Genomic DNA, 27066 nt, shown 5'->3' with positions numbered 1-27066 from the left:
GAGTTGTATCCTGTTGGGTACTGGATATTTTTGTATTCCTATAAGTCTTGAGCTTTATTCTGGGATGCAGTAAATTTAACTGAAAATGGTTTGATTCACTTGAGTATTGCTTTTTATGACTTATTAGGCAGGCCCAAAGCAGTGCTCATCTAGAAGTAATTATTCCCCACTACTGAGGCAAGACCTTTCCTGATTACTAGTCCCAGTGTCCAATGAATTAGGAGTTTTTTCAGTCTGGCTGCTGGAAACAGGCTTATTCTTGCCTTTTGGTGAGCACCAGACACTTCACTCCAGTGTCTTCAGATGATTCTTTGCTCTGTCTAGAGTAATTTCACATGCATGCACTGGTCATTGTTTTTCTGAATACTCAAAAGGGATCTTCTGCAAATCTCCAGAATCCTCTGTCTGTGGAGCTCTCTTCTCTCTGATAGTCTGCCTAATGAATTCAAGCTAATTTAGTCTTGTACTCTCAGTTCTGTGTTCTCAATTCAGGGAGTCTGCTGGCCTCTGTCTCATTTCCCTTTCCCTATCCCATAGCCTGGACAGTCTTAGGTCAGTAAACTAGGGAAATTGTAGGGCTCGCCTTCTTGGTTTTCTATCTCAGGTGTCACAGTTGTTTCATATGTTTTGTCTGGGTTTTGTCTCTTGTTTCAGACAGGAAGGTAAATCTGCTTTCTGTTACTCTGTCTTGGCCAGAGCTTTAAAGTTCTCTAGAAAAATAACTTGAACCTCTAGCTTAAGAACCTAAAAGATAGTGTTTGTAGGGTTAATGTATTTTTTTTAAATAGGTTCAACTGTTAGATACAAAGAGACAACTGGACACTGAGACAAATCTTCATCTTAACACAAAAGAACTGTTAAAAAATGCTCAAAAGGAAATTGCTACATTGAAACAGCACCTCAGTAATATGGAAGTACAGCTTGCTTCTCAGTCCTCACAGAGATCTGGTAAAGGTAAGTCAATAAGTAGACTGATAATAAAGTACTTCTGTAGGTTTATAACATATCCTGTAAATAAATAGCCTGTTCTTTGTGGATACTAGCAAACCAAAAAAACACTTTTACTCTTCGTATAGAAAAGACCAGTTTTAGGCTTAAATTAATAAACTTGCAGAGTTAGAAGATTCAAAATAGTTCTGCATGGCACCTGACCAAGGTATGTTCTTAGTTTTCCAATTGTTGAAACCATTTATTGGTACTTTAAAAATGTTTCGTTTGAGGAGGGTTTATATTTGAAGTATTAACTCTCCCTTTTAAGGTGAAGTTACTTGTTAAATCTGTAACGATAAGGCTCACTTATAGAAATAATTAATTTGTTTGGTCTCTTTTAGAGCAGTATTCCTAAGTTTTGCTCTTTGATAGTGTTGACGCAAAATAACCAATAACCATTCTATACATAAGAAAGATAGATGAATTTTACTTGAGCCAAGGTGAGGATTTTAATCCTAGAAGGCCTATTCCGGAAAGAAAGAAAGCATTCTGGAGAAGCATGGTTTTCAGCAGTCTTACACTGTTTTAGAACAAAGAACATACATTAAACATGCCCAGGGTACGTATTCCTCAAAGTTTGAAAGAAGTATCCAGTTGAAGATTAGCAGGTCAACATGATTGTGATGTCAGGAAAGAGATTAATGCAGGCATTACCAGTAGAGTGTTACTAATAGGGCGTAGGAGGGGAAGTATGCATTCTTATCTTAAGAGAGTGCATTCTTTACTTAAATGGTTAAAGCAGATGGACAATGTATGCTTGACAGGCCATAAGTCAGGCTTCTTTAGCTTAAGTTGAATCAGTTTTGAACCTGAATAGTTACCCCATACACCTCAATTTGTGAAAATCTGATGTCAGTAGTTTCAGGTAAAAGATGTGTTTTTAATAAATGAAGAATCCAATCATTTCTTCAAGTAGCTACCTCAGTTTAGTGGAAATATTTTATATTCTCTTTTAAATATCTTTTTTTAATATTTGCAATAGATTTCAAATATTTGATTTTTTTATTTTAAGGAATAACATCCTGACAAAGTACATGTTTTTATTTTGGTGTTCTGCATGGATTGTAATGTACTTTGTAGATAGTTAAGTACTTCTACATTTGAACCTTAACCCTGATTTCACAAACTCTGTGGTAACAATCATCTGTAATATTATTTTAAATGTTAATTTTAAGAAAGCTGTTAAATCTTTTAGGTCAGCCTAACAGCAAAGAAGATGTGGATGATCTTCTGAGTCAGCTAAGGCAGACAGAAGAGCAGGTGAATGATTTAAAGGAGAGACTCAAAACAAGTACTAGTAATGTGGAACAGTATCGAGCAATGGTTACTAGTTTAGAAGAATCCCTCAACAAGGAAAAACAGGTATATACAATTTTGAATTCAATTTGAATGTGCTTATTAACTTTTTTAATTAGCAGCCTGCTACATTTAAGTCACTACTATATGGTAAGTAGGAGTTGGACTGACATCATGCTTACTCTTAAAAGTGCTTGAGACTAAGCCACATAAAGCAAAGCAAAGAAAACACACAAAATTCACAAAACAAGAGAGAGTGTAATTGCTGTAGGAAAGGTACAGATCCAATATTAATATAAGTGGAAGGTAGGTGAGGTTATTTGTCTCCTGAGTATGCATGACTTCACAAGAGATCACGTTTGTGCACAGTCTTGAAAGAAAGTATCATGGGGGGCCGGCCCTGTGGCCGAGCAGTTAAGTTCATGCACTCCGCGTCAGCGGCCCAAGGTTTCGCCGGTCCGGATCCTGGGTGCGGATATGGCACTGCTCATCAGGCCACGCTGAGTTGGTGTCCCACATAGCACAACCAGAGGCACTCACAGCTAGAATATACAACTATGTACCAGGGGGCTTTGGGGAGAAGAAGAAGAAAAAAGAAGATTGGCAACAGATGTTAGCTCAGGTACCAATCTTAAAAAAAAAAAAAGTATCATTTGGATAGTCAAAGATAGAAGGATGATTATTCCATGTAGTAGGAGTTCACAGCCAAGATAGAAAGACTTCAGATGATAACACTGGCTAGTGTGCTGAATTTGTGAAGTGAAATAGTGAGGAATATGATTACAAATGTAGTAGAGAACCAAATGTGAAAGGTTTTGAGTGTCAAATTATATTTTGTAAGATTATTAAAAACTGTTGATTTTTTTAGTTTCCCGATATGTCATAGCCAATATTTGTTTTAATTAAAAAGATTAATGCAGTATATTGGGGGATGTAAATTTGTTTTGGAGGGTATAGCAGTAGTCCACAGCCACAGTTTTAAAAGATCCTTTTGTGGTTGGCATCATGGAAATCCAAATATGTGTGTTGGGGGGAACCACTCAGTGGTAGAATGGACAGATTTGGTAAGTGGATATGAGGATTGAGGAAGAAATGAGAATTGGAAATTTCACTTCAAAAGAGAAAAATGGCCAGTAGCCAAATTGAGAGGTAAATTATGCTTGTAGTTTCAAAGGGTGTTGGGGTTTTTTTTGGTTTTTTTTTAAAGATTTTAATTTTCCTTTTTCTCCCAAAGCCCCCTGGTACATAGTTGTATATTTTTAGTTGTGGGTCCTTCTAGTTGTGGCATGTGTGGTGCCGCCTCAGCATAGCTTGACGAGTGGTGTCATGTCCGCACCCAGGATCTGAACCGGTGAAACCCTGGGCCGCCGAAGTGGAGCTCAAGAACTTAACCACTTGGCCACTGGGCAAGCCCCTCAAAGGGTGTTTTTGAACTCTTTACTCAGCATTTGATGTTTTTTTTTTTTAAATACAAGGCAAACGTTAATTTTAGTACTTTTCAAACTTAGTTTAGATTTAGAGAAAGTAGTTGTGTAATTTTAAATGTGTATAATTTTTTTATCCTGTTTGGGTGATGGTGAAGGTGACAGAAGAAGTACGTAAGAATATTGAAGTTCGTTTAAAAGAGTCAGCTGAGTTTCAGACACAGTTGGAAAAGAAGTTGATGGAAGTAGAGAAGGAAAAACAGGAACTTCAGGATGATAAGAGAAAAGCCATAGAGAGCATGGAACAACAGGTAAAGTAGGTTACTATATATCAGTCTTTTTTTCTTTGTGTGAGGATTTAAATTGTTTAACTAGCTCACTAGTTACAGTTCTGTTCATCTAAACAGATACTGATTGAACATATACTCAACAATTTTAGTTTTGCTTTACTTTGCTGTGTACATCTGTACATGTTTCATTTTTATATTTTATACTGCTTTATGGTAATAGGTATCAGTGCTACTTTTTAGAAGCTTCTGCCTGAGAATTGACTTTCGCAAATATTAGTAGCGAGTAAATATAGACCTGCAAAATTTACACAGTAGATTTAATCAGGTTATAATTATGTTAAATTTACTCTTTGACCTAATTGGAGTTTTAAAATTTATCTTCAGTATTTTTAAAGTAAGTTTGCAGTTCACTCGTTTTTATCTTGTTCTTCTGATTTAGTTATCTGAGTTAAAGAAAACACTTACTAATGTTCAGAATGAAGTACAGGAAGCTCTTCAGAGAGCAAGCACAGCTTTGAGTAACGAGCAGCAAGCCAGACGCGACTGTCAGGAACAGGTAAGTGTTGCTCTTAGAACCAGTTACTGAGAAATGAGCTTTGGTCCTAGAGAACAGTTCCCAGGGTGTGTTAATGTGTTTTGGGGGATTGGTGAACCTTACAGAAATGCAAGGGTATTTCCACTCTTGCGGAACTTGGATTCAGATCAGTTGAAAGTATTGATGAAGGCTGAAAGTAGATAGTGCGGTATCCATTAACAAAGCAATCTTGACAAGTGGGAAGAAAGATGAAAATAGGAGTAGGGATTAAAAACGTGTACTTCTTTCACTATTGCAGTCCTTCACTAGTTCCGGTTGTAAGAATGTCTTATAGACAAGACAGAGATGCCTTCCTCAGCAAAACGAGGACCTCTCAAAAACATTAATGCGCTACTAAGCTTACATAGATTTCTATATGTCACCTTTTATAAAGTTTTAAAAATACAAAACCACATTATTTAAGTATATGTACACAGATGCACATATGCATATATGATAAAGCTTTTCAAAATTTTTTATGAACAATGGTAAAACACAATTCAGGAGAATAGGGCTTATTGAAGTAGAGTGGGAAAGGAGTACATGTAAGAATATTGGTAATGTTCTCAATTTTTAAATTGGGTAGTATATTAATAACCATTCATTTGGTTACTATTCTTTGTTATACGTAACATATGTACCAAGATTGCTTTTAAAATGGAATACAGAGAAAAATGTTTCAAAGGTAAATTAGACAAAAATGAATTTTTTTGGTTTATTGCCATACAGCATAACATTGGAAATTAAAATCAAAGAATGTATCCATAATTTAATATTCAAATAAATTATTTTCATTTCCCTTTGTTCACTTTAAGTGTGTATATGCATGTATTTTGCATAATTGAGTTATATTTAGCGTTTATTTTATCAAGTCTTCTAAATTGCTACAAAGTCTTCATAAGTTTCATTTTGAACAGTTCTTTAGTATTTCATTAAATAGCTATAAAGTAACTTTTAATTATTCTCCTATTTTGGTGTGTTTAGATTGTCTTCACTTTTGTTATTTTAAGTATTGCAACCTGCATCTTTTCAAAAAGTGCTGGCTACCTTTATGGATTTTTAATCTTTTGGGTCACTGGGGAAATAATTTCTTACAGGCTAAAATAGCTGTGGAAGCTCAGAATAAGTATGAGAGAGAATTGATGCTACATGCTGCTGATGTTGAAGCTCTACAAGCCGCCAAGGAACAGGTTTCCAAAATGGCATCAGTCCGTCAGCATTTAGAAGAAACAACCCAGAAAGCAGAATCACAGTTGTTGGAGTGTAAAGCATCTTGGGAGGAAAGAGAGAGAATGTTAAAGGTATTATTGTATGTCATGATAGAATGTTCTGGAGAGCTGAAAGGTTTGGTTTGGGTTTTCCTTTTTTTTTTAATGTACATTAGAAAAACTGCTATTACGATAGACTCTTGGCTTACAGGATGAAGTTTCCAAGTGTGTGTCTCGCTGTGAAGATCTAGAAAAACAAAACAGATTACTTCATGATCAGATTGAAAAATTAAGTGACAAAGTCGTTGCCTCTATGAAGGAGGGTGTGCAGGGTCCCTTGAATATCTCTCTCAGTGAAGAAGGAAAATCCCAAGAACAAATTTTAGAAATTCTCAGGTAATTCCAACATGTTGTTAATGCTTTATTTCTTTGACATAACACCAACTGTGAAATGAAACTGTAAATAAATTAGAGAAGTAGGAATTATATGCTATTTAAATATAAAGCTCATTTCATCTCTGAGTGGCCAAAAAACCCACTACCACCGAATTAGTGGTCGCTTTTGACATTTGGACATATGCCAATTTAAATAAAGGACTTTAAGCTGAATCTGATAGTAAGAACTTCAGTGGCTTCTTTGAAAAACTAAATGCCTTTCAGATCGTTTTAAGGATACACAGTTCTAAAGCCACTGTCTATAGTAAAAGTATATCGCCCATTATTTACTAATGAAAACATTATGTAAAAATAGTTAAGAGACCCACAACTAAGATATACAGCTATGTACTTGGGGGATTTGGGGTGAAAAAGCAGAAAAAAAAGATTGGCAACAGTTGTTAGCTCACATGCCAATCTTTAAAAAAAAAAATTTTAAAGTAAAATAGTTACTAAGTTAATGGTTTTGTCATCTTAAAAATTATCCAAGTTTTGAAATGTTATGTTGTTGGCGTTTTTTTATTCAAATAAAATCTTATATATTCTAGATTTATACGACGAGAAAAAGAAATTGCTGAAACTAGGTTTGAGGTGGCTCAGGTTGAGAGTCTGCGTTATCGACAAAGGGTTGAACTTTTAGAAAGAGAGCTGCAGGAACTGCAGGATAGTCTAAATGTGGAAAGGGAGAAAGTCCAGGTATGTACCCTAAGCTTTAAGAAAGGTGTTAAATCCTGAGAAGAGCTCATTTCAGTTTTAATAACCTAAAATTTAACTTGAAATAAGAATTCTTCCTAAATTCATAAATTCGTTAAACATTAGTAAACACTGATACAGTATAGTGGTGAGAGACTAGTGGTAACCAGGCTGCCTGGTTTCAAATTTTAGCTTCATACCATTAGAGTATGCCTTGGGTGTGGTGTTTAACTTCCCTGCTCTTAAATTTCCTCATCTGTAATATTGGGAGGATGATAATGATAATAAAGAGTTAGATTAAGTGAGTTAGTGCACATGAAGCATTTAAAATCATGTTTGGTGAATAGTGAGTGTTTCATACATTTCACTTATCTTATTATTAGTTACCATATATCCATTTGGATAGCCATTCCAGGATAAAATGGTAGATTGAAACTGCTACAAAATACTTCTTCCTCAGCAAGGGAGCAAAAAATAGTCAAAACTGTCATTCAAAGTAAGGAAAAGAAGATGCGAGAATAGGTGGTCGAAGCACAAGCGTGGCTCCTTAACCCACACTACCACCCAAAAGCTTAATATTTCAGGAACTCATTCTGAGGAGATATAGTAAAATAACCCCACATCTGGAAGGAAGGAAATTAAGACCTTGAATTATTTATCTTCTTTTAACTAATAGGTAGTTAGAATAACTGCTAGAGAAAAACCATTGAAATAGCAGAAAGTGAATAATTAGATTTCTGGGTTATATTTTCAGACAGAAAAGTTCCAGAATTACATCTTGTTGAGAAAACAATCCAAATTCAAATATATCTCATCAAGGAAATAAACAGACCCTCCAGTTTAGTAGAGTTAACACGTGAAGGAAAAAGGGCAGAATCAGGGTTTCTAACAGAGATTGTGTATTCTATCAGTCTCTTCGGCTTCCTTTGCTGTTCCTTTGGACAATAGAAAGGCAAACAATACTAGAAAATGCCCAGCCCAAAGACAAGTTCAGAGGAGAAAAACCAAGTCTTGCATACAAAGACAGTCAAGAAGTAACACACATTATATCAAAAATGGTAGAATGTCTACCCAAGCATGAACAGTGTAGCGTGGCAGCAATGAGCAATTGCTTTAAAAATGATGAGGGAATAACATAACGTGCAAAAGATAGATAATTACACCCAGTGAGAAAAGAAAAAATGTTTTTCATAATAGAACAAATATTCAGTAAAATTGCTCAAAACCGAAGTGATGAAACAACTGAAATAAATGAAAAAGAATTTCTGAAGAAGGGAGTAAAAGGACCAAAATAACATCGTTTTAGAACTGTTAATAAATTCAGTTCAGCAAGGAAAAAGATACAGAAAAATAGAAATGTGGATTGATGTTTTTACCTCAAGTTAATAATGAACATCTGTTGGTGGGATTTGTAGTATCTTTTTACTTTCATCTTTCTAATTTCTTTGATTTGTTTAAACTCTTTGTAATTAGCATGCATCACGGAAAAATAAACACGTAAAACTTTCAAAAATTTCAGTTTTAAAAGTTGACATTTAGGGGCCAGCCTGGTGGTATAGTGGTTAAGTTTGTGTGCTCTGCCTAGGCAGCCCCGTGGTTCACCAGTTTGGATCCCTGGCATGAATGTACATACCACTCATCAAGCCATGCTGTGGCGGTGTCCCACATGCAAAATAGAGAAAGATTGGCACAGATGTTGGCTCAGGGCCAATCTTCCTCATTACCACCCCCACACCCCCTAAAAAAAGCTGACATTTAAATCCTTTGACTTTTTATAGGGAAGATTAGGACTGGTAGGAAAAAATAAGTCTTCACCTATTGTTAGATGCTTGTGTATACACGTCTTTAAAATCTTTAGGTAACTGCAAAAACAATGGCCCAGCATGAAGAACTGATGAAGAAAACTGAAACAATGAACGTAGTTATGGAGACCAATAAGATGCTAAGAGAAGAAAAGGAGAGGCTAGAACAGGATCTACAGCAGATGCAAGCAAAGGTTTGTAACTTAGTCATCAAGAGTAGAGGCATGTTATTTTTAATAATATTATAAATGAATTTTTACATCAGGTGTTAAAAAAAATACTGGCACTATTTTTAGGTGAGGAAACTGGAGTTAGATATTTTACCCTTACAAGAAGCCAATGCTGAGCTGAGTGAAAAAAGCGGTATGTTACAAGCAGAGAAGAAGTTACTAGAAGAAGATGTCAAACGCTGGAAAGCACGTAACCAGGTAAGTGCAATTAAACCCATTCCAAAACAGAGAAACATGTTGATTTTAAGTAGAATAAAATTTAAAGGGATAAAAATATTTGAAGAACTAGCGAAAATTATTGTGTTTATCAGTGAAAGTCTGATATGTTACATGTACATATGTAACAGACATTAAACTTACAGCTCAATTTTTGAAATTTTGGTTACATTTTTAGTATTTTTTAACAACAGCTAATTTATTTCCTTTAAATCCAAATTTAGTCTTTCACTTTATCTTTAAAATACTTTTGTACATAAAAAAATGGATTTATATACTTTATTGAATCGCTTTAAGACAACTTGTTCACTCTAACCTTTTTGGTGGGACAAAACAATATAGCGTACTATGGTTAGAAATTCCAGCTCTGTATTCACACAAAAGGTTGGAAATCTGCCTTGCCATGAACTAGTTGATTTGTGAGTTTCTTAATCTTTCTGAGCCAGTTTTCCTCATTTGTAAAATGAAGACATAATACTGCTCTTTATGTTAGAAAAATTAAATAATAAATGTAAAACAGTTCACCCAGCACCTGGCACCTAGAAAATGCTCTAGTACGGTAACCATTATTATCTGAACATTCTTTTCCTTGTAAATGTCACTTCAATGAAATTAGGTATTTAATTATTAAAAGCTTCTATATTCTTTGGATCCCTTTATTTGGCTTCATTGTAACTGTTCTGAATTGTTTGTTTGCAACTATAAAAATATAATGAATAGTTAATGACTTTTACTTTATTTACTACTTCCATTTTGGCTAGACTTTTTAGCTAAACAAAGAAATAAAAGATTTGATCTTATCATGTAGTTTGATGCTTGATAATTATCAAGACACCTCATGTAAACATAATTAGATATTTTGCTATTTTATTATAGCATATTAAGTTTCATAAAACCATATTATATGTTTTTGCTTTTCTAGCATCTAGTAAGTCAACAGAAAGATCCAGATACAGAAGAATATCGGAAGCTCCTTTCTGAAAAGGAAGTTCATACTAAACGTATTCAACAGTTGACTGAAGAAATTGGGAGACTTAAAGCTGAAATTGCAAGGTATATGGAAGAAGCCTTAAATTGTATACAATACATGAAATCTTAAAGAAGTTTATTTCCGCTCCTTTTATAACTCACTAAGTGCTTCCTGATTTTAGAAAGAATGGAAAATCCTGGAGCCCATACATGTGGCTTTCCCTTTATTACTTTATGGAGCCAAGCAAGCAGTAATTTAGTTTTACACCTTAAATATGAATTATTTCTCTATATTTTAGTACTTTTTTAAAAACTACATAGTTGGTATGAGTCTAAAGGTCAATATATTTATTTTCTAAGCAATCAAAATAACTTTTGCAGGTAGGTTTTTCCGTTATTTTTCTTTTGGTTAGCATATAATCATGAATCTATTTTGGAAGTTTGAAGTTAAAATTTTTTTTAAATGAGCTTATAGTGAAGTGTTGCACTTTTAAAGATAAATTTAGTATTAAAATTAATGTTTCTGGTTTACCTTTTTTGAGCTTTAGTGTCATTTGTCCATGTCACAGCCCCTATTTATGTAAGGTTTGACAGCTTACAAATTTTTGTCAGTTATATTCTCTTACTTTTTCGTAACGGTGTTCTGGCATTTAAGTAGGAGAGGTAACATTACTTAATTTTAAAGATAGGGAAGGTAAGATTCAGAAAAATACCTAGAGTTACAAAGTTAGTAGTTGTCAAACCCATACTCTTAATTCAGGTCCCCCTATTTCAGGTTCAGGACGTGGTAAAGTACAGAGATTGGCAAACTGTAACCCACAGGCCTGTTTTTGTACAGCCTGTAAACTAAGAATGATTGTTACATTTGTAAAGCATTATAAAAAGGAAGAAGAACATGTGAAAGACTGTATGTGGCCTACAAAGCCTAACATTTTCACTCAACACCCAATAGAGTGGGAAGAGTCTAGAGTTTGCTGTCAGGCAGGTGTGGATTAAAATCTGTGCCTCAAGACTCAATTAGTGAAATTGGTCATGATACTTGACCACTTGTAGTTCAATTTTTCTCATCTCTAAAATGGGCATGTATGCCTCTGTGATAATCAAATAAGATCTTTCTAAAGGATCACAGATTCTTAAGGAATTATCTTTTGAAGAGTGTGTGTGGTTTTTGTAGGATTTTTAAATGTACTGAAGCAACACAATAAAAATGTAAATTAAAGGATTTTAAAATTCAAAAAAAGTCTCATATATTGTTTTTCTCCTTTGCCCCATTATTTTTGTTTAGATCAAATGCATCTTTGACTAACAACCAGAACTTAATCCAGAGTCTAAAGGAAGATTTAAATAAAGTAAGAACTGAAAAAGAAAGCATCCAGAAGGACTTAGATGCCAAAATAATTGACATCCAAGAAAAAGTCAAAACTATTACTCAAGTCAAGAAAATTGGACGTAGGTACAAGACTCAATATGAAGAACTTAAAGCACAGCAGGATAAGGTATTTTGAAGCCATTTTCTTTTCACGTGTATGTAACTTTTTGAACTACGCAATTTTGGTCTACACATTTACACACAGTTTTGTGTATATACATTAGGATGACTTATAAACATCTTATTTCTGTATAATTTTGATTCTTGGTTTTTAGATTCTAAACTTGAGTCTCAGCTTATATATGATATCTTTGTTTGGTTTAAGATTAGCTTTTTAATGTGTCCCAAAATGTACTGTGAATTCATAAAGAAATTTTGGTAAATCATAGATATTTTAGTTCAGTTTTTCAGTTTTGAATATTGTCCCTTTTCAAAACTGTGGTCCTGTAACTCACTGCTGATTAAAGTGTATATCAAAAAAATGATAGTTCTTTATAATCAATCAGGTTGTGTTATAGTTTTAAATAAGTAGTCTATGTTAACCACTTATCAAAAAGAATTTTAAAATCCTTGTTATATTTTGAATCTGAATTTTGTTTTTGATTCCCAAAGGTAAAGAACTTGAATATTGACTGACTTAACCTATTTAGCACATTAGATTAGAAAATATGTAAAGAAAAAAATCCGAAATTCTTCTCAGTGTTAACCACTCTAGTATGCTCTTCTTTACTTATGAGTAATTTGTTTTTCTAAACAATTCTGTGTCAAACAACACATCGTCATTTCAATTAGCTGGTTAATATCCAGTTCTATGGAAAACCCTAACCTATTTAATAACTTGCTTTTGGACATTAAAGTTGTTCCATGGAAAATTCATTTATGAATACTCTTAAAGACAAATTTCTTTGCGTAGTTGTGATTGTTTCCTCAGATAAACTTGCAGAAGTGGAATTAGTGAATATACATATGGAAGTATATTATTCCTATTTGTCATCTTAGGCAATGGAGACCTCAGCTCAGTCTTCTGGCGACCATCAGGAACAGCATGTCTCAGTCCAAGAAATGCAGGAGCTCAAAGAAACCCTTAACCAAGCTGAAACAAAGTCAAAATCACTCGAGAATCAAGTAGAGAATTTACAAAAGGTATGGGTGTGAGAAGAGGGAAAGGTGTATGTCCCTAATTCTTTCCTTGTTGAATACCTAAAGAAATATAGTGGAATATTATTCAGTCATAAAAAAGAATTTAAAAAAATATGTGTGTTAAACACTGACATTTTCTCTTATATGGAAATGTGTATATTTTATATCCTTTTTACTTTGAATGACTGACGTATGTAAATAGTATCTAACCATCTTCAAGTGTCCACTTACTTGGTTTGACCACCATTTTATGTTTATATTTCCATTTCATGTAAATAAGCAAGTTAATATTTTACCTTTTAAATCTGTAGGGCATACGGTTTTTATTGATTTGATTGAATTACATGGGGAATACTTTGTTTTCCTTTAAAAGACGTTATCTGAGAAAGAGACGGAAGCAAGAAATCTCCAGGAACAGACTGTGCAGCTTCAATCCGAACTTTCACGACTTCGTCAGGATCTTCAAGATAGAACCACGCAGGAGGAGCAGCTCCGACAGCAGATAACTGAAAAGGAAGAAAAAACAAGAAAGGCTATTGTAGCAGCAAAATCAAAAATTGCACATTTAGCTGGTAACTTTCTGTATACTTTAAGGTTTGAACTTGGTGGTGAAAGTTGTTTATTTGATGGAGGCTTAAAATTAAGTGGGAAAGAAAGAAAGTAAATACTATAAAGTGATTCTGTGTGTGTGTGGTTTAAATAGTAGGTTTATTTGTGTCTAACACAAAATGAGAGCAATCTGAATTTTCAAGTGGTGAGTGTGTCCTTGATTTATTTAAGAAGTCTTTCTTAATTGTTAACTGGATAGGGAATACTGCTATCCTTCTGCTTTAGTGTGTGACTGTTATTACCTTCTGATGGAGATCCTTTGGGTCCACAGTGTTCGGTCTAGAGGCCGTCTATAAACTTAGATGGCATTGGATCTTACCTGCTCAGTGATTTTTCTGTGCCTTGCTTCACTGAGGGCCCCTCTAGCACTTCAGGGAGAATATCATGTCAGATTTATGAGAAGCCCAGTGCTGCAATGCTCAGGGCCTTACTTCTTGCTTGCCAGTCTGCTTAGTAGGTAAATAAAATGCCAAATTAGTTGGGTTTTGTTAGGAACAATATTTTTAATGATCTTAAGATAGTGTCCCAGCAACTTATTTCATAAAAAAAAGTTACTTGATTATTTTTGAATATATGCTATAGATTATGTGAAATGAAAATTTGGCAATTCATAATATATCCTTATATTTAGCAGTGTATGCAAATGTTTAAGTTAATATAGAAGAGCTGTTGACTACGGTTTATGGTGGATTCTTTATCTTTTTGAGATCTTAATGTTACATATTTTTATGTTGAGTAAGTGTGTTTTATATTGGAGTAGTAAATTAAATATGGACATATTTAGAACTTTACTTATTGAGATGTATCGCGTGTCAATTACTGTAGATGTTACAGTTCAGGAGTAGAATCTGATAGTGACCTTTCAGTACCTATGAAGTACGTAAATGTTTTTTAGTTCCAATGTTTGTTTATAATATTAATAGAATCACATGGTTACTTCTTTAGGTGTAAAAGATCAGCTAACTAAAGAAAATGAGGAGCTTAAACAAAGGAATGGAGCCTTAGATCAACAGAAAGATGAATTAGATGTTCGTATGACTGCTCTTAAGTCCCAATATGAAGGTCGAATTAGTCGCTTGGAAAGAGAACTAAGGGAGCATCAAGAGAGACACCTTGAGCAGAGAGATGAGCCTCAAGAACCTACTAACAAGGTGATTAGTTAATTCTGTTTAAGTGATAAATCATTTTTTCTTTGTACATTTTACTTGAAAGGTGTCTGATGATTTAGGCGCTTTTGTCAGAGTGAATTTTGGCTAAACGATGTATACAGAGAGAAGTAACAAAAGTAAAATATTTTGATGACATTGTTTATTGGACTCTTCCGGGGTTGGCACAATAATCCATAGTTTTCTTTTTGTAGGTCCCAGAACAGCAGAGACAGATCACATTGAAAACAACTCCAGCTTCTGGTGAAAGAGGAATGTGAGTTTTTGTTCCTTTACAGTCTACCATCTCTTTTTCATTTAAAGTTCAGGAAAGATCTAGTAATCTTTGGGGAGAAAACAAATCTATATTTGATTATAAAAAAATATGTACTAAAGAGCTATTTATTTGTGCAAAACTGCATCGTGTAGTTGCCAAGATTTTTTTCTAGAACTCTTGTTTTCAGCATACTTTCAGTCCTATCAGGTAGAGCTTTGTGACAAAGAAAATGTCTTTCATCTTTTAGTTTGTGATTGACTTCTGAGATAGGCTACTGATTTTCCTTGGGTGGTATATGATACAAATATAAGAGGCTGAGTTGAGGCTTGCTTAGGTTTAATGATCAACAGTTGAATATATTCTACATTGTCAGAATACAACACTTCAGAGCATTTCCTGCATAGTTTTTAATGCTTAAATTCAAAACTTCTTCACTGAGAGTTTTGAAATAATTAGCAAAAAATATAAAACTGTACTCACTGTCTTTATTTTTTATCTGCCAAAAGTCTACCCAAAGCAGTGTTTGGAAAAACAGAATTAATAAGGTCAAAGTGCATATTAAAGTCTTACTTGCTGAACACTCACTTCAGAAACATAGGTGCTTTGCTTTTGATAGAGAGTATATACTTTATAAGGAATATTTGTAGTAGTTTTTTGTTAATCGTTATTCTCGCATCTTCCCTTCTATAAGTGCCAGCACATCAGACCCACCAACAGCCAATATCAAGCCAACTCCTGTTGTGTCTACTCCAAGTAAAGTGACCGCTGCAGCTATGGCTGGGAATAAGTCAACACCCAGGGCTAGTATCCGCCCAATGGTTACACCTGCAACAGTTACAAATCCTACTACTACCCCAACAGCTACGGTGATGCCCACTACACAAGTGGAATCACAAGAAGGTAAGTCAAACAATACACATCTGATTGAACTGGCTGCTTATTTAGATTTATTATGAGAAGATGACAGTAACTTTAAGAATAAATGAAGCTTCCATCAAAGCTAAAATCAGACATCATAGTAAAAGTGAGCAGTTAATATTTTCAAGTTAATGCAAGATACTTGTTAATGCAGCAAATTTCCTCCGTTTCTCCTTTGTTTTCAAGCTAAAGAAGGGGGAGATACACCCCAATAAGTATATGACTTGTATTTTCAGGACCAAAATTTTCACTTCTAATGACTGAGAAAGATGATATGGCATCCATTTTGGAAAAACATACTAAATAACTGGTTCAACCCGAGCATCACTTTTGCAATGAAACTGACCTTTTCATTGCTTTCTCCACTTTGTTCCCATGGCACTTTCTTACTCATTGTAACAATTACAAATGCATTTTATTCAGCTAAATACATGCCTTTTTATTTCACTAGATTGAGTTCCTTGAGAGCAAGTATCTTATTTTTCATTGTTTAATCTCTTTACCCAACCCCAAGACAGATGTTCAGTAGAACTTTACTAAATGCAATTTCCTTAGATTCTTCTCTTAACAAATGTTAGAATTCAGTAAATTATTCGTGTTTCGAAGTATATAATATGTGTATATGCTCTGAAAGTACGGAATGTTTTATTTCAGCTATATTCAATAAAATGATTATCAGATACATTACCAATTAAACTTAATGGTCACTTTATATCAATTAAAAACAAAGTGATGCTTAATAAAAACTTATAATTTGACTTTGAGTTTCTTAATTCACTTATTTTATTTGGTCATAATTTAAATAGAATAATATATGCACAAGTAGTTTCAGATATTTATTTAATTCAGCCAACAGTTTACTGCATGCTATCATAACACATAGGTGATACAAAAATGCATAATATATTACCTTTACCCTCAGTGTTTTTGTCTAGTGAGTGGCAAGAGATATGTACACAAATAACTGCAGAATGTCACCTATAACAAAGAATAGGGAAGGATAATTCCAGCTTTGCTAAGAACTGAAGACTTAATATATTAAATATTATAATTATTTTTCAGCTATGCAATCAGAAGGGCCTGTGGAACATGTTCCAGTGTTTGGAAGCACAAGTGGATCTGTTCGTTCTACCAGTCCTAACGTCCAACCTTCTATCCCTCAACCCATTTTAACTGTTCAGCAACAAACACAGGCTACGGCTTTTGTGCAACCCACTCAACAGAGTCATCCTCAGATTGAGCCTGCAAATCAAGAGCTATCCCCAAACATAGTAGAAGTGGTTCAGAGTTCGCCAGTTGAGCGGCCTTCCACTTCCACAGCAGTATTTGGCACTGGTAAGATTAACTTTGAAATGAAGTTAGAGTAGACCTGTGCATTTGTAGTTTCAAGTATTCTTTGTCCATACTTGTTTTTTACGAAATATTAGAATGGATTAATATATTCCTAACATTTTATTTCATGTTTGCTACTGACTTCTGTTTTGGGTCACTCTTTTTTGTCATTAAGATCTTTCTTCCCCTCCAGTTATTTTTTGACTGATTTTAAAGGTAGTAAAACCCTTAACATATTATATATAACTTAACACAGGTCCTAAGAACTAAAAGACATCTAAGAGAAGACCATACAAGAATTTTCAAATCTAAACATACAAGTAAATTCTTTTATTCAAGAAGTCCTGGGTTTTATAAACTCTAGAAGGCCCTGTGTAACCTTTGTGAATGGCAATTATATATCAGTATAGTCACAGTGAATCCGATGTATTACTGTAAAAGTTGATTGGCTTTATTAACCAAAGATTAGGCTGATAGTATAAGCCCATTGATTCAGAGCATAGGTTGCTTTTTGTTTACACATAGATTAGCAGAAACAAATTATGTTGATTTATCTAAATAGATGTTTACTATATCTTTCTTTAGTTAAATGACTGAAATGTTTTAAACATTAACTTTGTCTAAATTGAGTTTATCATCATGCTCTAATTCAGAATTTAAATTCTGTAATTTCCAAGTTTCAGCTACCCCAAGTTCTTCTCTGCCAAAACGTACGCGTGAAGAGGAAGAGGATAGCACTATAGAAGCGTCGGACCAGGTCTCTGATGATACAGTGGAAATGCCTCTTCCAAAGAAATTGAAAAGTGTTACGCCTGTTGGAACTGAGGTGTCTAAAAGTCTTTCTGTTTATTTTTACTTGTACCCGTAGAGCTAAGATAATCTTTTAGTTAAAACGTTGTTAGGCAAATGGATCTATGGAGGCCAAAATCCAGAAAACTATCTTGTTGAACTTACTACAGAGTTTCCACTGACAGCCCAGGTATTGTTGCTGTTGCCAACAATGTTTTATGTCCTTTGTATATCTTTAATTGAGTTAGTTCCCATTTCAGTTAAAAAAAAAACACAGTTATAAAACATAAATTGAATTCCATTTTAGTTAGGTTTTTTTTTTAATTCAGAGAAGAAGGAAGTTTACAGTCTTGTGGCCATTTTAAACTGTCACCTGCCATCTTTTTCTCAGATTAACTAAAATGTATTCCTTTATTTTCTTTTGTGGAGGATGAACGGTAATGAATTGTTTTACTAGCAAACATTGAGACTACTAAATTAATTTCATTAGCACGTAATTAATGTTCATAAACCTTATTTTGTATGTACTAAAGAGGAACTGGATTGGTTATATTTTATATATAAATGTAAATAAACATTTCTGATGTACAGCTTTATAAAATTATAGATCTGAGCATTGTTTTATTGAGAACTAGCTGAACATATGATTCTTAATCTAGTAAACTCAGGGTTAACACACTTGTGTATCATGAATCAGGAAGAAGTTATGGCAGAAGAAAGTACTGATGGAGAGGTAGAGACTCAAGTATACAACCAAGATTCTCAGGATTCCATTGGAGAAGTAAGTAAGACGTAGCAAATTGTTGCTTTTAATGAATGAAGAAAGCTTTGACAAACTGAAACATTTGGACTTTTTTAACTTGCTGCTTTTATATTTAATAAAATATTATTAGAATTACCAATGCAATTTCTGCTTTGTTTTACCCCTCATTAGTATACTGCCTTCTAAACCTTATTAAAGAAATGTTTTTGTTTGTACTTAGCACAGATTTTCTAAGCTAGGAGTTGTCATGAGTAAAGATTATCCGCTCTTAATTATTTGGAAGGATGAGTGCTGCTTGAGTCTTGGATTCATCCATAGTGCCCCATTTGATGGTCCTCTGTTGCTCCCCTCTATCAGTTCCCTTACTGAATTAAAATAATTTATGAAAGGAAATGCATTTGTACACTTCTTCATTTTTTGAATTGTCATTGAGGCCTCTCTAGAGGCGACCTCACTAGTGGAAATGCATAGATTGAAGTTAGAAAGCACCAGGTTCCCTTCCTAATTCCACCACTTAGAAGCTGTATGACTATAAGCAAGTCATTCTCTCTCAGCCTCAGTTTTCTCATCTGTTGGAATGATATAACATAATTTTTAGTGCTTTCAAGGTATCTAAAATAGTACCTGTCACATATTAGACACTCAAAATATTACTTACTTTTCTTCTAGTCCTCTGTCCTGCATATTGAGAATTCATAATATACTAATCTTAGTAGTTTAACTATTAATAGTTAACACAGAACTCCTTACTATATGCCGAGTGGTGGTCTAAGAAATTTGCATTTATTAACTAATTTAATCCCCATAATAACCCTGTTTTCTAGGTGAAGAAACCAATGTCCAGGTAAGTCACTCAGCTAAGTTCTGATAGCACTGCAGCTGGGATTTGAACTCAGGCTGTCTGGTTTCCAGTTGTTCTTAAGCCTGAAGCAATACTTTCTGTATGGATAAATTTTCAGATCATTTTATTCTAAAATTATCTGTTTAAAATTAAGGAATTGTTTTAAGCTAATCATAAGTAACTACAGATTGCAAGTAAATTTTAGTTTCTTAGATGCATTAATTTTGTAAATTAATTTTTCCAGTTTTCCTTGGCTAAAAACAGAAAACTTAACATTCAAAATGAATACATAGTATTCTAAGTGACATCTATTTCATTTATCTTTCAGAGAGTGTCTTACCTGAAGAGCATCATAATAATGTTGAAATAATAAGAATAAGAATTTCTATTTTATTGCCAGACTTGGTTAAATTATACTAAAATCTTTTGTGCAAAGTTTTTTTTTGAGGTTGGCAAAATTGTCTATAACTCAGAAGCGCCATTTGGCTTTCCATACTGCCTTCTAGCACTGTCTACTGAATGTGTGACAGTTTACTTTGCTAATTTTCTGACAATGAAGCAGATGTTCTTTATAAATAAGTATTGCTTTTTTGAAATAAGCCTGTTATTTTAAGGCACATTTTTCATTATACCATGACTTACTCATTTTTTCCATTACACTGAACATAATCTTTGTGAATGATTTAATTCACAAGGCATTGTTTCTGGCTTGTATTAAAAATAACCAGATTTTTCTGAGTGCTTAACTAGAAAGTAGACATTTTCTTTTTTGAGATATATCAAAAATATAGTTAAAATTACAGTTTATTTCAGTAGCTAACAAAATGGAATTGTGAGGAAACAGAATCAGCAAAGAATTATTTTTATATCTGGTATCTTTAATGTAGTTTGATAGGATAGTCACAGTCTTTTCAGGGGGCAAGTGTGTTTGTAAAAAGACAGTAATGCTTGTTTACTATGTTTTTCAGACTACTTCTGGTTTGGGGTAAATTTTTTTAATTAAATTATATGATGCAGACTCATGGATGTTCTTTTTTCTGATTTTGGTCTGCAGCTGCACTGTCAGCTAACCGCAGTGACTGTTAAGCACTTGAAATATGGCTAGTCCAAATTGAGATATGCTATAAGTGTAAAATATGTGAGATTTTGAAGACTTATTACAAATTTTAAAATGTAGAATATCTCATTAATAATTTTTGCATTTATTACATATTTAAATAATATCTTGCGTATATTTGGTATATTGTTAAAATTGATTTCACCTGTATCTTTTTCTTTTTTAAGTGACTACTAGAAAATTTAAATTACTTATGTGAATCACATTGTGGCTCACATTATGTTTCTGTTGGACAGCACTGATATACGATATCATTCTGGTAGTTTTAACACACATATATTTGTATATATTTTTTTCTCTTTTATTGGAGTATTACCCAATGAGATTTATAATAATTCTTTTATAGGAAGACGATAAAGAAACTCAAAGGTTTATTTTCTTTAGCATATATTTCATATTAATCCTGCTTTAAAAGCCATTTTTTTAAAAATAAAATGCTAGTAATCTGTAAGTACTTTTTAGTCTTTACTTAAATCTACAGTATGTCACTAATAGTGTCAGATATAATTGACTTTTTTTAATTTTTGATTTTTTTATTTTTAAAGGGAGTCACCCAGGGAGATTATACTCCAATGGAAGACAGTGAAGAAACCTCCCAATCTCTACAAATAGACCTTGGACCCCTTCAATCAGATCAGCAAACCACAACTTCATCCCAAGATGGTCAAGGCAAAGGAGATGATGTCATTGTAATCGACAGTGATGATGAAGAAGATGATGATGATGACAATGATGGAGAGCATGAGGTAATTTTGTCTGAAATCATTCAGTATTTTTAAGCTGCTGGGTGAAATGCTGAAATCCTTGGGACTACTAATGCATCAACCAGTAAATTCTGATTCTCTGTCATTTTAAATAGACTATTTTGTGCTTCCTTATTGTGATTACTTCTGAAATTAATGTTTTATAAGAGTAAAACAAGTGATAGAAATCATCCCAGTTTGGTTTTTTTAATGATTGCTAAGCCCTTGAGGATTTGTTAAATTTGTTAGATTAAACTTAGTCTTAAATCTTATTGATTAGTGATGGTGAGTTTAATTATAAGCTGTATGATTTCTGGAGAAAAAAGGAAATTAGGAGTTTTTTTCTTATAGAGTCCCCTAATTCTTTTCAAAAGAAATTGAGGTGTCTTGGTAACTTGAAGCATGTTTTAAGTGAAACTTTGTATTTTGTTTTGAGAGTTAATCCTGTGTTGACAGCTTCTCATTTTAGGTTCTTTTTATTAATCAAAATTTTTTTAAGGTCATAATATAATATAATTTCATCATTTTCTTAACACCACATTTTAAGTTTAGAATTAAAGTGGATCACTTGACACTTTGTGGACATCTAGGAGCTTTAATGTTTGAACCAATCTCATGTGAACAGTTAGAATTCAGTCAATCGTTACTGTGCTAATTCCAGTAAGCCTTACGGTTTTGATATTTGCTGCCACTGAACTAATCTCATACAACTCTCAGGACAACGCCTATATCCTTGATTTTTATTTATACTTGGGGATTTTTTACTAGGATTATGAAGAAGATGAAGAAGAAGATGATGATGATGAAGATGACACAGGGATGGGAGATGAGGGTGAAGATAGTAATGAAGGCACTGGTAGTGCAGATGGCAATGATGGATATGAAGCTGATGATGCTGAGGTAACTGGCTACAATTTTCACCATCTATTTGAAGAACTTGCTTAAAAAACATACTGTTTTCCAAGGGTATACCTTTGGGTTTGTTTTTATTATAGTTTAGTTTGGTTAATTACTTTTTAAGATAATTGTTTGGTTTATTTGCAGTTAGTACTGATATTTTGTTTTTAGGGCGGTGATGGGACTGATCCAGGTACAGAGACAGAAGAAAGTATGGGTGGAGGTGAAAGTAATCAGAGAGCTGCTGATTCCCAAAACAGTGGTGAGATTTTTTTTTTTGTTCTCTTTCTAATTGAATATTTCTGATAATATTTTCCGAACTAGGATTTCATTTAATTATCAGATAGGTAAAAAAAACTTAGTAAATTGGCAAGCAGGAATTTGGCTCTTGTTCTAGCTTTATCGCTATTATTCTCTCTGAAGACTACTACATTTATATCTGTAAAGTGCAGTCATTATACTGTCTTCTACCTCATCAGACTGCTATAAGATTCAAGCATTTTGAAATCTGTAAAGTATTATAAATGCCATGTGTTGCTGCTGTTCTTATTAAGTGGAAAAATTAAATCAGACTTCTAACAGCAGTAACAGCAGTTCACAACCAGAAGAGGTCAGTCTGTTCAAGCTACGTTTCAAGATTTTTGGGTATTGAAGGTTTGCAACGTTGTCTGGTTTTGCAGTGAATAAAAGATTTTTTGATTGGTATAGTATGCCTTTTGTTAGGTCTTGAAAGGATGAGTTCTGGAAGTCAACTGAAATGTTGTAGCCAGTAAAGGATTATGGTATTTCTAGAAAATAGTTTTATTATAGAATCATTTTAAATTATGTTTTAAACAACTGGTGGTCATCTGGCATACTCTCCTGGTTTTATAGATGATACTGAGGCAAAATCATTAATAATAATGTAGTAAAACCTTATGTATTTAGAGTAATGGAAAAACAGTATATCTGAATTTCCATATAGGCCTGTGTATTTAAAAGTGCAAGGTATATGCTCCTTTGAATTAAGGAAAGCAAGGGCAGGCAGCCTTTTCAACTTTTAAGTTTTTTAAGAGAAAAATAAACTAATAAATATTAAACCATGTAATGAAGAATAGTATTACTTTTTAGAGATGATGAGGTAAGGGGAGAGGTTAGTGATACTTTGGGTAATAATTTACAGTTTATAAAATGTGTAGATTTAAGAAGCATCTTTTGTGTGTCACATAATAGGGATGCAGAGGAAAATTTTTTGCCTCTTTAGATATTATCACTAAAAGTTAAATCTTATGAGGGCAAGTGTTCATAGCCATTTTTCCCAGATACGAAGCGTGTAACAGATGCTCGTTGGATACTTGTTGGAGACTTTCTTTTCTTTTTTTACAATCAAGCAAAAAATAGGCCTAGTAATCTGAATAAAATTAAGTTAGTGGATTGGTTTGGTACATTGCTAATTGTTACAAAAAATGCTTTTTCTGAGAAACTATACTTATGTATAATTATTTAATTCTTACTATAGGCTAATCAGATTTGGGTATCAGTGAAGCCTCTGAGAAACAAAAGCAAAGTGACTTAACCAAGGTTTTATAGTGTTAGGGTTAGAGCTAGATCTGATTCTAGACCTCAGACTTTTAAACCACTAAATTCTGTGATATCCTATTCAACTTTTCACAGTGGGGGACAACTTCTCTTGCTTTTACCATGTATGTAGAAGACCCAGACACTGAAATTCAAAATTTGGGAAAACCAGAGTAGTAAAGTGTCATCATAAAGCTTTTTCCCAATCTCCTTCAACCTATTCGAATATAATACTGATACTCTAGTGGTCTGATCTTTAGGTAATTTGCTCATTTTAATAATATGAACCAAAATTTATTAAATGTTTATTTTATCATGTGTTGGGCTAAGTGCTTTATATCCGTTATTTGAAACCTTGAGAAAAACCTTTCTTCTAGGTTGCCATTGTTCCATTAACCAACCAAGGAAATAGACTCAGGGAGGTTAAAGGACTTGCCTAAGGTCATACAATTGGTAATTGCACATTGATTATCTCTGGGTCCACCACACCTCACTACTTTCCTTCTGAAAATATTAGAGGTGAACATTCTTGGTGGCAAGATTTATACTTCCAAGGATTGTCCAGGTTATTTTGTAGTAAATTTAATAGTTCCAAATAAGCTTCTCTTTTCCTATAGGTGAAGGAAATACAGGTACTGCAGAGTCATCTTTTTCCCAGGAGATTGCTAGAGAACAACAGCCATCATCAGCATCTGAAAGACAGACCCCTCGAGCACCTCAGTCACCGAGACGCCCACCACACCCACTTCCCCCAAGACTGACCATTCATGCTCCACCTCAAGAGTTGGGACCACCAGTTCAGGTATGAAAAGTACTGGTCATTCTGAAAAATGAACGTTAAAGAATCTTGGCTTTTTTCTTCCTTTCTTTCCGTTAGATGTTACCTTTTTTTTCCAGAAATTAAATCAACTTTATTTTAATGTTTTGGCATATTTTTATAAAATATTTTGAACTGAAACTAATCTGATTTCTTTTCCTTGAATGTGGCAGTAATTTGCTTCATAAATGGAGTGAACTTTGGAAAGGCAAGTCTTAGTAAAAGCTGTGTATAACTGGAAATGATTATAGTCATAGCAAATAAAAGTCTGGTCACTGTTTCTACAGGTTAAAAAAGAAAGATTTTCTTTAGTTTTCATTAAAGTAAAACATATTTTAGCAGCTGACCACAATCTCTTTTGAAGATTTTTTTCTCTAAGATGCACATTGTTTAAAAAAGTGAAATTTTGGGGGCCGGCCCCGTGGCCAAGTGGTTAAGTTCGCGTGAACTGCTTCAGCGGCCCGGGGTTTCGCCAGTTCAAATCGTGGGCACAGACATGGCACCGCTTATCAAGCCATGCTGAGGTGGCATCCCACGTGCCACAACTAGAAGGACCCACAACTGAAAATATGTAAGTGTGTACTGGGGGGCTTTGGAAGAAAAAGGAAAAATAAAATCTTTAAAAAAAAAAAGTGAAATTTCTATTCTGCCTAATACTTTTTCCTCTCATTTTTTTGCAGTCATGTGTTAATTTCTGTTTTTAAAAGTGTGCATGACCCTTTATATATAGCGCTCTTTGTAGTAGGGTTGGACATCTCTTAATCAGAAGCTCTTGTACAAACAGCAGGAGAAATACAAAGGCTCTATTAATAGTCTAGCTTGAGTCTTACCTTACAGTGTACTGAACTCTGTCAAGTGTAGATTCTAGTAAAATACCACTGATGAAGGTAGCCTCATTATGTTAAAATACAGTCTTAAAGGATTATGTATGGATCCTGCAAAATATACCACATCTGTCAATTTAGAAATTGTCTAAATTGGGAAACAATTTTTGTGTAGTCAGTACTGCTGTTTGAACCCCAAAGGGTAATTAAACCTTAAGATCCAAAGGCATGCCTACTAACATTTAAATTAAGGAGGTAAGAACTAAATTAGTTACATATAAATAAGATGAGATCGAAATTGGTTTTAAATATTGATTAATATTTTGTCTATTGGTTAATAAAATATTTGTCTCTTGGTTAATATTTTAGTCTATATATTTAAAAATTTGTCACTGTTTAAAACTGATTTTTTTAGTATAGGATTAGTAACAGTTTTTCCTGAGAAAGTATCCTGATGATTACTTTATCTGCTAACATTTCAGTTACCTGATTACCAGCGTAATTAGGTATATCTGTTGATATTTGGTGTGTGTTTCGTTGTCTAATTCCTTAAAACAAATGTAATTCCTTTCTTGACACAGAGAATTCAGATGACTCGGAGGCAGTCTGTAGGACGTGGGCTTCAGTTGACTCCAGGAATAGGTGGCATGGTAAGTACCTGCCCATCATGTAAAAGCAATTCATTTGTTCATCAAATATTTGTGTACTCCATATGTATGTTCCTGTCATGCCTGTTTAGTTCCTGTTTTCTGTCTGTGTTTTAGCAGCAGCATTTTTTTGATGATGAAGACAGAACAGTTCCAAGTACCCCAACTCTTGTGGTGCCACATCGTACTGATGGATTTGCTGAGGCAATTCAGTAAGTTAATGAAAGGGAAACATATTTGTGACTGACTAATCAAATGTGTTTTGCTGTTAATTTGTTTACATTTAACTCATTATTTGTTGAATCCATCTCTACTGTGTACTAAGCACTTGTGGAAAGGAGGGTTGAGGATGTAATTGTGTTGGGAAAATTTATACAGAGATGAATGAAATACAGTTGTTTCCATCAGGAATTTGAAATTTAAAAGCAGTATAATAATGGTTAAGAACATGGACTTTAGAGTCAGCATGCCTGGGTTTGAAACCCAGCTGTACTGCTTTCTAGCTGTGTCAGGTTACTTAGGTTCTCTGTTCCTGAGTATCCTCCTTTTACTAATGGGAATAATAATACAGTAGTTCCTACCTTATAAGTTGTGAGAATTAAATGAATTAATTTATGTTAACCTGTTTAGAATATTACGTGGCTTATAGTAAATGCTTTATAGATGTTGGTAAAGGTGTGTTGGTAATTACAGTGATCACGATGGATAGTATTATTGTGAAGCTAAGCATGCGAGAAACTTACTAACGTAAGCAATGTGGGAGAAAAGAGGCTTTGTTAATACAAATGAGGAAGTGATTTATTCCAACAATTGAAAGAAAAGACTTTGAGAGGACTTAATGGGGACAGCATTGAATTGAGTCTTGGAAAAAAATACCTACCATTTATTGAGCATTTCCGTGAATCAGTTTATTTAATCTTCATAACTATGAGAGTAGACACTTGTTGCCCTTCTACAAATAAGGAAGCACAGAGATATTAACAAATTTGCCAGAGATCAGCCAGCCAGGAAGTGGCAGTTTTTGGCTTCAAACCAGTCAGTCTGACTAGTACCTGTGTGACCTGTTGTGCTATACCACTCCTCTTAAAGGATAAAAAGGCTTTCCATGAAAGTATACATTTTAAATTGTGGCTGAAGTATTAGTTGCATAATAG

The 27066-nt window shown here is 33.8% G+C and overlaps 1 protein-coding gene across 2 annotated transcripts in view; it reads left to right on the top strand.

Annotated features, from left to right (window-relative positions):
- The window catches only part of TPR (translocated promoter region, nuclear basket protein), a 55218-nt gene that overhangs the window by 20307 nt on the left and 7845 nt on the right, over positions 1–27066 (top strand). For both annotated transcript variants that reach the window (XM_023640718.2, XM_023640717.2), the window contains exons 22-46: positions 789–954; positions 2186–2352; positions 3869–4021; positions 4440–4556; positions 5672–5875; positions 5994–6178; positions 6766–6913; positions 8769–8906; positions 9009–9140; positions 10081–10211; positions 11413–11623; positions 12496–12639; positions 13010–13208; positions 14191–14396; positions 14606–14667; positions 15359–15567; positions 16648–16920; positions 17595–17743; positions 18404–18487; positions 20973–21173; positions 21939–22070; positions 22239–22329; positions 24242–24426; positions 25847–25915; positions 26030–26124. In XM_023640718.2, the coding sequence (XP_023496486.1) occupies positions 789–954; positions 2186–2352; positions 3869–4021; positions 4440–4556; positions 5672–5875; positions 5994–6178; positions 6766–6913; positions 8769–8906; positions 9009–9140; positions 10081–10211; positions 11413–11623; positions 12496–12639; positions 13010–13208; positions 14191–14396; positions 14606–14667; positions 15359–15567; positions 16648–16920; positions 17595–17743; positions 18404–18487; positions 20973–21173; positions 21939–22070; positions 22239–22329; positions 24242–24426; positions 25847–25915; positions 26030–26124 (3851 nt within the window). The remainder of the gene's footprint in view (positions 1–788; positions 955–2185; positions 2353–3868; positions 4022–4439; positions 4557–5671; positions 5876–5993; positions 6179–6765; positions 6914–8768; positions 8907–9008; positions 9141–10080; positions 10212–11412; positions 11624–12495; positions 12640–13009; positions 13209–14190; positions 14397–14605; positions 14668–15358; positions 15568–16647; positions 16921–17594; positions 17744–18403; positions 18488–20972; positions 21174–21938; positions 22071–22238; positions 22330–24241; positions 24427–25846; positions 25916–26029; positions 26125–27066) is intronic.

This window comes from Equus caballus, chromosome 5 (genome assembly GCF_041296265.1).
Source record: "Equus caballus isolate H_3958 breed thoroughbred chromosome 5, TB-T2T, whole genome shotgun sequence".
Taxonomy (NCBI): domain Eukaryota; kingdom Metazoa; phylum Chordata; class Mammalia; order Perissodactyla; family Equidae; genus Equus; species Equus caballus.
This window is presented reverse-complemented; position numbering and strand designations above follow the sequence as displayed.